This window comes from Gekko japonicus, unplaced genomic scaffold (assembly GCF_001447785.1).
Source record: "Gekko japonicus isolate JY-2015 unplaced genomic scaffold, Gekko_japonicus_V1.1 scaffold1107, whole genome shotgun sequence".
NCBI classification, from domain to species: Eukaryota; Metazoa; Chordata; class Lepidosauria; order Squamata; family Gekkonidae; genus Gekko; species Gekko japonicus.
This window is the reverse complement of record NW_015175392.1, coordinates 417,967-431,256: the sequence shown is the minus strand read 5'-3', so window position 1 is coordinate 431,256 and position 13,290 is coordinate 417,967. Positions and strand designations below refer to the sequence as shown.

The window sequence follows — 13,290 nt, the reverse complement described above, 5'->3', positions numbered from 1 at the left end:
CCTGCTTGAGTCTCCCGGGAAAGTACGATAGTGTGTTTAGGTTTGTTCTGTTAGTTACTGTTAGGAACATCAAGCATTAATTTGTAATGTGTCAAAATTTACTTCTGTTAAGGTATCTTAAAGATAGTTGAGATGAAGGTAACTGTTGGGAATTGAATAACTACGTATTTTTGTTTAGGTGGGTGAGGCATTGTTTCTAGTAGACTACTTTGGGAAGAAGAGTGAGGTATAAAAGAAATAATAAATACATTCCCAACTAAAGAAGTGTACTTATGGAGTCCAGCATATAATGTCCGGAAGTACATATTGTGGAAAACTATGGGACAGTAAGGAAAACGGCCCACAATGTCTAACTTTTTCTTGTAATTATTTGCTAATGTATATTGTTTTTTATTCTTTGTTTCATTGCAGTTGGGTTGAGAACTTTGGTGATGAAGGACTTGGATTATTATTGGACATCTTGGAAAGGCTGGTTGAAGCCAAACAGTATGTACCTCTGTGGAAAATATTCTAACTTCTGTACAAGAGCAATAACTTGCACTTACGTTTTACATTTATTTCACATATTTTATTTCATTCAGACAGGATAACATTTTGAAGAAAGTACAACATAAGATCGTACAGTGCATGAAAGCTTTTATGAATAACAAGGTTAGTAACTTAATTTGGTTTAGTGATTAAGGTTGCCATCCTGTTTGTACTTCGAAGTAAATAAAACAAAATCAGGCAGGTTAACAATTTAAGAGACAGCAACGATATAATAATTATAACATAATAATGCAAGAAAAGCAGACAAATGAAGCATCCCTAACAGTTATTCAGTATACCAATTGACAAACCCATGACACTTTTTAACCCTGATTCCTGAATAAGCTTGGCAATCATGGGATAAGGGGATAGGTTAAACAGCAAGAATAAATGGATGGGGCCATCGGTCATTGTTAGGGCATCTGCTTGGCATGCAGAAGGTCCCAGGTTAAATCCACGGCCTCTCCAGTTAAAGGGGTCAGGCAGGAGGTGATGTGAAAGACCTCCCCTTGAGACCCTGGAGAGCCGCTGCAAGTCTGAGTAGACAGTACTGACCTTGATGGACCAGTGGCCTGATTGGCTGGTAAAGCAGCTTCGTTTGTGACAGTTCTTGCAATGGAGAACAGTGAGCAGTGGGGTCCCACAAGTACTGATACTGGGAATGGTGCTATTTAATTTGTTCATAAATGATCTGGAATGGGGGGTGAGCCGTGTAGTGACTAAGTCTGTGGATGATACCAAATAATTTAGAATGGTGAAAACCAAAGCAGACTGTGAAGGAGCTCCAGAGAGGATATCCGTAATGCCAGGGTCTCAGAGTTGCTTTGATGTGCTTCAAAGTATACATATCTCCGAGACCACAACAATAGGGAGAAACTTTTAAACTTTTTGGAAACATAGTATATTTCCTTTCTCTCCTCCTCCTCCAATAAAATAAAAATGGGAGGGGGTGAAATTTCTGCAAACAATAATGGTTTTGCTGAATACTTTTTACCTTAGTTTAATACTTCAAGAACATAAAATGTGATATGCACAATATATGTATTCCTTTTGGTTTATTTATGTAATGTAAAAGTGTTATTTTCACAAGAAGAATAATTAGATATACCGACTGTTGGAGATGGAGCAGCCATAAAGAACCCCAAGCACATCTCAGTTTTTTTCCCAGTTGGGAAACACACACAAAAAAGTTGAAAATAGCCCTGATGTGGATAGCCCAGGCAAGCCCAGTCTTGTCATATCTCGGAAGCTAAGCTGGGCCGACCCTGGCAAGTATTTGGATGGGGGACCTCCAGGGAATACGAGGACCGGGAGGGCAGAGGCAGGATTTCAAGTCACTTCTCTGAACGTCCTCTGTGCCCCAGTAAGAGTCGCCAGAGGTCACCTTGACTTCCTGGCATGCATGCGCGCACAACCCCCCCCCCACGGAGATTGAAAGAAAAATATTGAAAATATAAGTCATTAACACTGTAGTGAGCAAAATGATGTATTAATTATCCAGACTTAGAAGTGGTTCACTTTCATACAGATAGCATTAGCCATAAACAAGACTCAGATTCTGTCGAGTTTAGAAAATTAGCCTGTAAGGTTTTAAATAAACATCATTTTTGAGGAAATTGACAGTGCTTGGGGGAAGCATTCTTCTCCATAGGATGCTCATATTCTCTGCTCTCAAAGTCCTCTTTTAATGTCACGCAGTCTTAAATTGTTAGCTACCTTCTACTCAGAAATGCTTTCTAAGCATGTTTTTAACTTTGCCTCCGTTTTTCCCTGTTGTGTGGAAAAAAGACGAGGTTTTGTTCTTCCATTGGCAAACATGGAGAGGGAGCAAGGGAAAGAATATTGTCTAACTTCCATGAAATTTTTTTACCCCAGTCTTCTCATCTTCATGGAACGTGTATATATGTTGGAAGCCAAAGCCAGTTAAAGAAAAAAGAAATTCAATATTGACATGTAAGCCATGCAGAAAAACAAAATTGTACAAGTTGCAGTTGTCAGGATTGAAACAGGCAGGTCATTTTGGGTATGAGTTCCAGTAACTGTTGATTTATTTAGTTGAGAGGGGGAAAACATTTTAATGGCTTCCATGCTTGTCTGCTTTATGGACAGATATGTATGTATGCATTTAAATAGGAAACAGTCCAGCAAAGCAAGATACTGCTTGTGGCAGTCTTGATCAGCTGCTGAAAACTTTGTGTACATGGTTTGTGAATTGTGTGTCTGAGAGTACTGTCATCACACCGCTGTTGCTGTTTGCAACCTTTCCAGAAAGGGTAGCTTTGCTTCACAAGAGGTCGGGAGACCTGTTGGCCTTGTGGACCTGGACCTTCTTGAACAGTATTTTAGTTGACTGAACATTACGCTTCCCGCTAAACAATTTCTTTTTCCTCTTCAGTATGGTTTGGAAAAAATAATGGGTGAGCAGAGAAGTCTTTTGCTACTGGCTAAGGCTATCGATCCCAAGCAAACCAATATGATGACTGATGTAGTTAAGCTTCTTTCTGCGATATGTATCGTTGGCGAGGAAAACATGTAAGTAAAGTATTGTTTGAGTGGCGAGTCTGTTCACAAACACTGAAAAGAATTGTTGTAGTTTAAACTAGTGCAGCATGAGTTATAAGCTGTGCGCCAGGATGGAAAGAATAGTTTTGAAAATAAGTAGTGCAACCAAGCCATGAGGCTAGCCAAAAAGCTCCGTTTTTGAAGAGAACCTCCTGAAAACAATGGTTTGTTTACAGATCTGTTTTTCAAACATCTGTGGAACCATGACAGGGACATGGGCTTTAGAAAACAAAAATTCCATACCAGTTGCCAGATTCTGAATTAAATTCTTTGTGTCTAGGTAACTACAGCCTAGCAATTCATTATAGGTTGGGGTTTTTTTTGGAAAGAGCTTGTAAAAAGCTTCAAGCACCCATAGTGCCTGTCAAAACAATTTGTTGTCCTTTTTTTTTTTTAAACGACAGCCTCGAAAAAATTTTGGAAGCATTGACTGCAGCAGCAGAAGAAAGAAGCAATGACAGATTCTGCCCCATTGTGGAAGGCCTTCAAGGGAATTCAGTCCATTTGCAAGTAAACGATAGCTTTCTTTGTGGCACTTCCATACCAAATCAATGTAGCACTTGCATTGGATTTACTTGAGGAAAAGGAAACAGTGGGGTAGATGGATAGGCAGAGAAACATAGATGCGGTTATGCTGGTGGATAATGACTGTCCTGTTATGCTGAAGCTTAAACACACTGATACCACCTCACTTAAGCCCTAATAGCAATTTATGTCTATCCTCTCTACCACAATGAAGATAAGGGCTTAGACCCTATGATCCTGTTCCTCACACACTTTGCCCACATTGAAATCCAGGGATCTTGCACAAACAGAAGTACTAGTGGCAGAGGAAGCAAGCTGAGTTGTGGCAGGAATGAAGTACATGTGGAACATGGTCATAAGATCCAATCCTACATTGGTAAGATCTTAAGGTAAAACAGTGCTGGGTTAGATCAAGATGGGTAGCCGTGTTAGTAGGAAAGAGCAAGAGTCCAGGAGCATGTCAAAGACTCAAGATTTGTGGAAGGATAGGAGCTTTCGGGAGGTACTGCTCACTTCGTGCTGGGTTAATTCAGACTGGTGTACAATTTGAATATAAAATAAGGGTCTAAACTGACTAACTAGCTCCTCAAAGATACTACGCTGAAGGCAAAGAAGTCTTTGGCTCTTCTCTGTTTGGCAACCGGAGCATTAAAAGATCTCTAGATCTTGGAAGAACGAGCTAAAGTGCACACCATCCAAGCAACTGGTATTCTGACCCCCCCCCCCCAGTATGGTGGGAGTTGGGGAGGGGTGACAGAGCCGAAGTTAATACTGTATTTAGAAAATGTAAGCCCTTTTGAGGATCTTGTGGTCAAACAGGGTGGTAGCAATCTAGTTAGCAAACCAAGGACTTGATCAGGTTGAGAACTCCACACTTTTTGGAAACTTAATGCAAAACCTCCTGGGAGATTTTTGACATACAAAACAAAGTCCTCGATTGTTAGATAATGATCTGCTCATGTCTGTCCACTTCCTGAAGCCTGTAGTCGCCCTGCAAAACTGTAGAGTAGCTTATACTGAAAAGTAATGCATATGAATGGGTTAGTACTAAACAGTCCAAAACCTCTCAGTCTTCAGCTGATCCCCTAGCTGTTTTCATGCGGTTCCCTGATCCTTGACGACCGCAAGCTTCATTGGTTAAGATCTTGTAAGAAACTTCTGTAAGCATCTTCTCACAGCCAGGCTGATAGGTATGTTTTTCTTTAAGGGGGCAGTGGAAATTATGATGGTCTAGTTTTTGAAACTGTGGCAAAGGCGTGGCACCATGCTGTTCTCCATCCAGCAGGTCTTGGTAATTAAGGTTAGCCCTTGCAAGCCCTCCTGCCTATTTTGTAAATATTTCCTTCTTCAAATATTTCCTTGTCTACTTAGCCCCTACAGATAAATGGATCTGATATTTGTCTTGGACTTGAAAGTTCAAGTGCTTCAGTTTTTGTATGTTTTGGAAAAAAAAATCCACTTAAGAGAGCTCTTGAAGTGTGCATGTCTGCATTAGCATAGCACAGCAGGAGAGCTCCTGAAAGGAATGCAGTTTTTCCCATGAGGCCGTAATAGATTATCTGCAAGAGGGAATTTCTGGTACGAGTTGAAAAGGTTTTCCTGCAAAACATTGCACAATCTTGGTTAACATTAATATTCTTCAGTACCTAAGAGCCTGCCTAGTGATCACGTTTTCTCCCACCTTTTCCCCACGGATCTCAGGCAGTTCTCGTGCTTCTCTCCTCATTTTGAACTCATACCAAGCAGGTTGTTGGTGGTGGGAAATGCCATCGAGTCGCCGTCGACTTACGGCGATCCCTCATGGGGTTTTCAAGGCAAGATATATTCAGAGGTGGTCTGCCATTGCCTGCCTCTGCGTAGCACCCCTGGACTTTCTCACTGGTCTCCCACCCAAGCAATGCTCCCTCTAAGCTATGGAGTCCTGTGAGCAAAAATTCTACTTTGTGGGCTACTGGCATTAAAGTTGTGAGCGAGTGATCTGGCTGCTGCATAAATCATTTTGCTCTGGAGCCATCCCTTCCTGAGCTAAGACAAAAAATGTGTGAGCTGAAGGCTAAAAACCTGTGAGCTAGCTCACACTAACTCAGCTTAGAGGGAACTCTGCATCCAAGTACTCGCCAGGGCTGACCCTGCTTAGCTTCTGAGATCTGACAAGAGCGGGGCAGCCTGGGCCACCCAGGCCAAGGGCTGTGAAGCAGGTTAGGTTAAGAGAAAGCAACTTTCCCGTGGTCAGCCAGTGAACCCACAGAGCACACTGGGGATTTGACTCTGGGTCCGTCCAGTCTCAGGCCACATTGACTGTTAGTGTAGATGCTATTTTATAGTTGTACCAAATTGTCCCATTCCCCCAAGTCAGGAATCTGGAAGGCTTTACATGCTGGGCTCTTTGTGTAGCAGGAACTCCTTTGCATATTAGGCGACACACCCCTAATGTAGCCAGTCCTCCAAGAGCTTGCAGCAGCCCCTGTAAGAAGAGCTCTGTAAGCTCTTGGAGGATTGGCTACATTAGGGGTGTGTCGCCTAATATGCAAAGGAGTCCCTGCTACAATAGGATATGATTAGATCACCGGATACCTAAGACCGTCACAGCAGAGCAGTCCTTGACAAGTGAGGAGGACACCATGACCCTTCCTCGTGGCGCACCTTCTGTTTCTTTACAACCCCCCTGACGACCTGACGGAGCTGACTTCCATAGCAGTTCCTTAGTGAACTGTGGAAGCTGGAGTGAAGCTGCTCCACCCTCTTGAGTAGTTCTCTGCTTTCCTGCCTGTTAGGTACAGCTCCCCCCCCCCAGAAAAAAGCCTTACCTAAGAAGGGGGGAATGGAGTGGCATTTCAGAATTTTGGCTGGCAGCTCCCACTGAGCCTCTTAGGCAACGAACTAACGCACCAGCCCTGCCTTTTATTACAAGCTGAAATCTGCACATAAAAGGCAGGCTGTAGCACTGCTTAAGAACCTGGGGAGGAGCTGCCGGCCCACCCTGTTAAGTAGCACTCCAACCCCAGGCTTTTAGGCACTGCTTTGCCAGAGGCAGGGAATGGAGGGATACGGAAGAGGGTGGGCTGGCAGCCCGAGCCCCACCTCCTAGGGCTTCTGCTGCAGACGGGAACCAGCGAATCAAGCAGTTCTCCCCCTTCTCAAAAGCCTTGCCTACAAAGCAGGGTTGGAGCTCTGCTTCAAAAGGCAGAGCCAGGGAGCACAGTGCAAGGAGAGCCCAGGGAGGCAATAGATAGCAAGTGCATTTTTCCTGGGCAGATTCTTTATCACTGAGTTGCAAGCATTAAACAATAAAATGGCTTAAGTACATGCACCTGCCCCACCTGCTTTCAATTCAAAACATGGCCTCCTGGGGAATCTTTTCTTTTTTAAAACCCTAGGAGGATTTTATTACATGCTTGTGATAATATATACTTTGCCTGTAAGATATGGCATGTTCATGTCTGAAGCAATGTTCTGCCTCTTTTTTCATTTTTTTAATGCTGCCTGCTATTAATGCAGAATGTGCGCTATCTGGAAATGGCTAAAACATCCTCCCTCCCTTTCCATATACTAAAGGGAGAACTGTCAAAAGGTTGACTAGGAAGGCACAAGAAAAAAGGTTCTGTTGCACTTGCAAAGCCCTTCCCTTTAAAAATTCCCTTTAAAAGTTTTCAAACACTCTCCTTAGCGAAGGTCATGGCATCTCCGTGCCTCTAACGCCACCAGAATTACACAGCTTAGTTCAAAGCGCAATATGCATTTCTCTGGAATTACTATAGTTGAAGCCATAGACAACTTTCTAAAAAATTTCAGAATATAACAAAATGCAAAAAGAAATGAGCAGTGACTAATGGAAGCTCATATCCAGCCACAAATTTTGTTAGTCTTTAACGTGCTACTAGACTCTTGCTTTTTTCTGCTTTCAAAGCATTACACCTAAACCGGCACAAGGTACGCACACATGGGTCAGAATATCAGGACTTGAGGTGGGGAAACTCTGGTCTAGTTTAGACAAACAGTAGAGGAGAGATGGCAAAACTTTGGGTGGTTGGGTACCACTTTCAGACCGTAGGTGGGGAAACCCACGATATGGAACTACATATATACAGTGTCCCTGTACATAGAAAGAGTGGCTTGAACAGTTTACACCAAGATCCTAGTAGCCTTTCAGTTTTTTTAAACATCAGCAGTTAAAGGGGTGATGTAAAAATTTTGTTTGGTAATTACTCCTAGGAAATGTCTGTGCCCTCTCTTCAGAGATCTGCTTGAAGTTTAATGATGAATATACTGTCTTTGTTATGGCTGAGTCTGCCTCCTGAATTTTTGGACAAGCGCCTACATCTGAAGAAAAATTTGTCAAGGCCTGATTTAAAACATATTGAAATATGTCTCCAGCATGAGCAAATACTGAAAGCTAAATGCTGCCGCTTCAATGTTTTGCAGGTAGCTTGCATGCAGCTCATCAATGCCCTTGTTACATCACCTGAGGATCTGGACTTCAGGCTTCACATTAGAAATGAATTTATGCGCTGTGGATTGAGAGAACGGTTGCCTGTAAGTGCCCTGTACTATGCATGTGCATTAATATTTAAATCAGAAGACATGTGAGATGACAGGAAGTTGTATCAAGTCCCTTCTGGAATGATTTATAAAGAATAAGACTGTGCATTTAAAAAAAGAATGGAAACTTGTAGCTAAAAATGAAATAAAGTACAATTTAAGAACCAGCCGTTCTACGCTCGGAAAACATCATTTTTGTGTTTGAAAATCCCTCTGATCAAAATACTACATTTCATTATTCTGTTAATTGTTTTGTTTGTTTTTTTTAACTTTAGCAATTGAAATGCATGAAGAACGATGCTTTGGATATCCAGCTCAAAGTATTTGTTGAACACAAAGAGGAGGACATGACTGAATTCTCACATCGTTTAGATGATATCCGAGCAGAGCTAGAATATCCTTTTGAAATTAGACAGTGCCCGAAAAATTCAGTCTAGTGTCCCAAATGGAGTGGCTCTGTGATTTTGTAATCCTGGTGCACTTCCTGCTACAAGTTTTTTCCCCTTATGCCATTGAAAGTTGGGTATGCTGATTTTTCCACTAAAAACCAAGATGGAAGTTAACGGTGTGTACAGTGGCTTAGATCCAAACATGGTCTCTGATGAGTAAGACTGCCTCTGATAATAGAAGCCTACTCTCATCTAACTTCTCACTTTTGGGGCAGTTTTTTGGTCCACCCTGTTGTTCTCTTCATTACTGGGAAAAAAAGAGGGCACTTTGGGCCAGCTATGTGAGTTGTGGTGGCTTTCGTTAACTTACCCTAAAATGTGTACATGGCATCAGGTACTAAAGACTGACTTTGTTTTTGCTTAACTTAAGAGTCCAGGCTAGAGTTATCTTCCTTGACTTGCTTACTGAATCAAAGGATGTTTACAACATGGTGTGGAACACAGTTAAAGATACAAACGCGGAAGGCTATTTTCTGTCTATACTCCAGCATCTTTTGCTGATTCGGAATGACTATTATGTACGGTAAGGGAACCCGGCAACAACAACTACTATTGTGGTTAAGGGATTGCATAATAATTACCCATTAGAGTTTTTTCCCTGCAGGTAGATTAAAACTTTTAAAAGTGCTGTGAACTGACACAACTGATAGCTTTTTTTAAAAAGGGGCAACAGGCTAGTGGGGGGAGTTGTCGGGTTATGTGGAGTCTGTGAAGAGGATCAAGGTCCTATATAGTTAAAAGGTAAAGGTTCCCTTGCTCGAAAGCCAGTCGAATCCGACTCTAGGGTTGCGGTGCTCATCTCCGTTTCCAAGCCGAAGAGCCAGCGCTGTCCGAAGACGTTTCCGTGGTCATGTGGCCGGCATGACTAAACACCAAGGCGCATGGAACGCTGTTACCTTCCCACCGAAGTGGTACCTATTTATCTACTTGCAATTTCTTGCTTTTGAACTGCTAGATTGGCAGGAGCTGGAACTAGAGACGGAAGCTCACTCCATCATGCGGCAACTCGGGTCTTGAACTGCTGAACTACTGACCTTCCACAGCCTGCAGTTCAGCGTCTTAACCACTTGAGCCACCGCAGCTCCTATATAGTACAGGGCTGCAAAAAAGTACATCTCCCCCCCCCCCCCCCCCGAACACAGCAATATATTACTGCTATTGGAGTCAGCTTACTCTTGTTAATGAGTGTTCATGCAGATTGTGGGAGAACTCTATTCTTTCATGATTTGCAGAAGGTTTCTTCTTGTTTTGTTTTTTTTTAAAAGTCAAGACTTGTCCAGTACTGCCAGATGTACTCACTTGAACAGACCGTTCTTGTCTGTTGATAACCGAAAATGACACGTGGACTGGCTTTTTGTGTCCCGTGCTATGTTGCCTTTCCCACTGCTGTTGGTTGTTGCTGTGGAAGAATGCAAATGTCAGCTGCTGAACGTTGTGTTCTCCCCAATAGGAAGGAGCATATTCGTAAACATGTAGAGTGTCACCTCCTCTCTGCTTAGCAGGCAGGCTCAGCATCTTGACCACCTTCCTGTGGTGGTGGTGGTGATCATGTTCCCTTCCTAAACTCAAAAGCTGTGCAAGAGTTGCTACTGGAATCTCTCTGGGCTTGACTACTGCAAATCATCTTGTAGATATTACTCTGTCCTTTAGCTTTGCTGTTTTATCAATTTGTACATGCTCAGTTTTTTAATGTGGGTCATCATGCCAGGTAAATTTGGACTTGTGGGTCACCAGCAGTGCTCCCTCTAAGCTGTGGAGTCTTGTGAGCAAAAATTCTACCTTGTGAGCTACTGGCATTAAAGTCGTGAGTGAGCGACTTGGCTACTGCATACAGTCTGTCAGGCATTTATTACGGCAACAAGCCATAGAACACAAATGCTTAAATATAACATTCATATAACTGAATTTAGAACAGTAAAATAAAACTCTATAAAAATACAGTTGAGCGTAATAAAGTAAAAGAAGAACATAAAACAGAGACTATTAGGCAACTATTATTATATATTTGATTGTGTATTTTGGATGCAGTAGCATGCTACCCAAAACTTTGCCACAGTTTTGGTAATTGTCCAGTTCCCATCAATTAACAATCGGTTACATTGCTCAGCACCTGATTGTCCCACCATATCTGTTACGAGAGGAGTAATATATTTGTCACGGATCTTCTTATACCAGTTACATCTGAGCATCATGTGCTCAGTAGTTTCTGTCTCTCCTGAGCCGCATCAACAAAGTCTATATTCATTGGGGATCCTTTTGAATCTGCCCTCAAGTATCACGGAGGGGAAAGCCTCACATCTGGCTAATGTGAAGGTTTTCCTAAACTTGTATCAAGCTGTGATAAATAGGACATGGGTTGCAAGCGACATTTGACAGAATCTGTCTGTCTCTCCATGTCCATCATTCTCTGTTTTAGGGCTGATTTTGCTACATCCCAACACATATTCAAAAGCACTTGGGGGGAAAAACCAAGTTCATATAATTTTTTATGAACTGCTCTCAGCTATTTGGATTGAAAGTTGTCTGAGAGTAACAAGTGGGTTAGTCCCTGATGATGGAAATTTAGTTTAAGCCAATACTGGAGTGAAGCTAAAGTAATTTAGGCTTCCATTGATATAGCACCTGTCTCTAGACGGATCAGTGTATTCGATACACACCTCGGGACCTGAAGAACTGCTCTGAGAAATTTGGACTGAACTCGCTCTAAGGGGGCAAAACTAGAGGAAGGAGGCCAATAAAAGTGCCATAGAGCATCTGTCCAACTGCCTTTGCTTGAAAGAGTTTTTGGGCAGTTGGCACATAATAAGCCCCTTTGGTGCGATAGAATTTAACAATAGCATTGGCTGTTCTTTCACCTTGAGAGGCGACATACTGTATATGGGCTTTCCTTGCCCCATTTGATTGAAGGACCATACCTAAGTATTTAAAGCAGGAAACCTGCTCTAATGAGTGTTCATTTACAGACCAGATTATTTTCTTTTGTTTGGCCCGGAAGGCCATAACATTGGTTTTTTTAAAATTTATTGTTAGTTCCTTATTGTTACAAAAGTCTGCAAACTTACTGAAAGCTCTTCTAAGGCCAACTGGTGTTGTAGCTAAGATGACAGCATCGTCGGCATACAGTAAGATAGACACATGCTGTTGTTGAAGTTTTGGTGGATGTAAATTGGGGGAGTCAAAGTAACTTTGATCTGGAGCCATCCTTCCTGAGCAAAGACAAAAAATCTGTGAGCTGGAGGCTAAAAAACCGTGAGCTAGCTCACACTGCCTCAGCTTAGAGGGAACACTGGTCACCATACCAAAAAGGTTGGGAGGCAGAGCTTTAAACAGCTCTAATTATCAGGATTCAGATGCTTCCTTTTGGACATCAGAAAGCTTGAGAAATCTGAGGAGCAGTGGCAAGGAAATCTTAGGAGCTTGGCAAGGATAGGAAGTGAACACTTTCCACGGTGTGTTGAGGTCTAACTTTTATATAGTGAAGCAGGCCGTATTATAACAGTTTCTTTCCAACTTCGTTACCATTCACGTAGGTTTTATAAACAGGTCTAGTGGCATCTTAAAGGCTACCAAGATTTGATTCCAACATAATATTTTCGTTGACCTTGAAAATTGCTCTTAGTTTATTTTTCATACATAAATGTCACATGAATCACATGACGCTGCCTTCTACTGAATCAGACCCTTGGTGCATCAAAGTCAGTATTGTTTACTTAGACTGGCAGCAGCTCTCCAGGGTCTCCAAAGGTCTTTCACATCACCTGTTTTCTGGTCCTTTTTAACTGGAGATGCCAGGGATTGAACCTGGGACCTTCTGCATTCCAAGCAGATGCTGTACCACTGAGCCACAGCCCCTCCCATCTGATGAAGTGGGTTTTTGTCCAGGAAACTTTATGTTGGAATAAAAATATTAAGTCTTTAAAGTGTTGCTAGACTGCTGTTTTTGCTGCTCCTCTGGAACAGGTTGGTAGGTTGCCAGAGTGAATACAAATAAGGAAAAGTCTTGAGATTTCTGCTGGGAAGGGAGAGCAACCTGAATGCCTAAAGCAGGGGTCCCCAAGCCTTTTGACCATGTGGGCACCTTTGGAATTCTGACACAGTGTGGTGGGTACAGCATGGCTGCTGCAGGGGACAGAGGCAACCACAGAATGGCTGTTGCCCCCTTTCTTTTAGTCACACGGTGTTGCGGACGCAGCTGCTGCTGAAGCAACATTTAAAAAAAATCTGCACAACCAATCAGATCTCTGGTGGCCAGTCAAAAGTCTTGCTGGACAAAAGCCCCACCTGGCCCTGCCCACTTCCCCAGAAGCATTCGCCAAGCACCAGAGAAAGTGTTATCAGGGGCCATGGTGCCTAAAGAAATATGTAATAGAAAGTAGTGAATACAAAGTAGTCACATAAGAAAAATACAAAATGGAAACAATTAAGAACTTGTGTAATACACTACAGTAGAAAAATCCACAGACTAATGGGGAACTAATTTAATAATGCAACGTTGTGTCCGGATGTTTGATTACAACATTTCAAAGTTCATCCTTCATCAGGGTGTTCCCTTTAAGTTGCTGTGGTTTCCATACTTTTACTCACATGGACTGGGAACAATAACAATTCAATACAAGAACGGACGCAGATCTCCAGTGTGTAATCAGCTTCAGCAGCTTCAGACTTCCAGCGGAGCCGACAGCATCTG

The 13,290-nt window shown here is 42.4% G+C and overlaps 1 protein-coding gene and 1 non-coding gene across 2 annotated transcripts in view; one reads left to right on the top strand and one right to left on the bottom strand.

Moving 5' to 3' along the window:
* Window positions 1-2,926: 2,926 nt before the first annotated feature.
* Window positions 2,927-13,290, top strand: part of DIAPH3 (diaphanous related formin 3) — a 141,857-nt gene continuing 131,493 nt past the window's right edge. Inside the window, exons 1-5 of the mRNA XM_015425654.1 lie at window positions 2,927-3,060; window positions 3,495-3,600; window positions 8,038-8,148; window positions 8,430-8,548; window positions 9,010-9,126. Of these exons, the coding sequence (XP_015281140.1) occupies window positions 2,942-3,060; window positions 3,495-3,600; window positions 8,038-8,148; window positions 8,430-8,548; window positions 9,010-9,126 (572 nt within the window). The 5' untranslated portion in view covers window positions 2,927-2,941. The remainder of the gene's footprint in view (window positions 3,061-3,494; window positions 3,601-8,037; window positions 8,149-8,429; window positions 8,549-9,009; window positions 9,127-13,290) is intronic.
* Window positions 12,384-12,455, bottom strand: TRNAS-GGA. Its single transcript has one exon. It is a non-coding gene; the product is annotated as a tRNA-Ser (tRNA).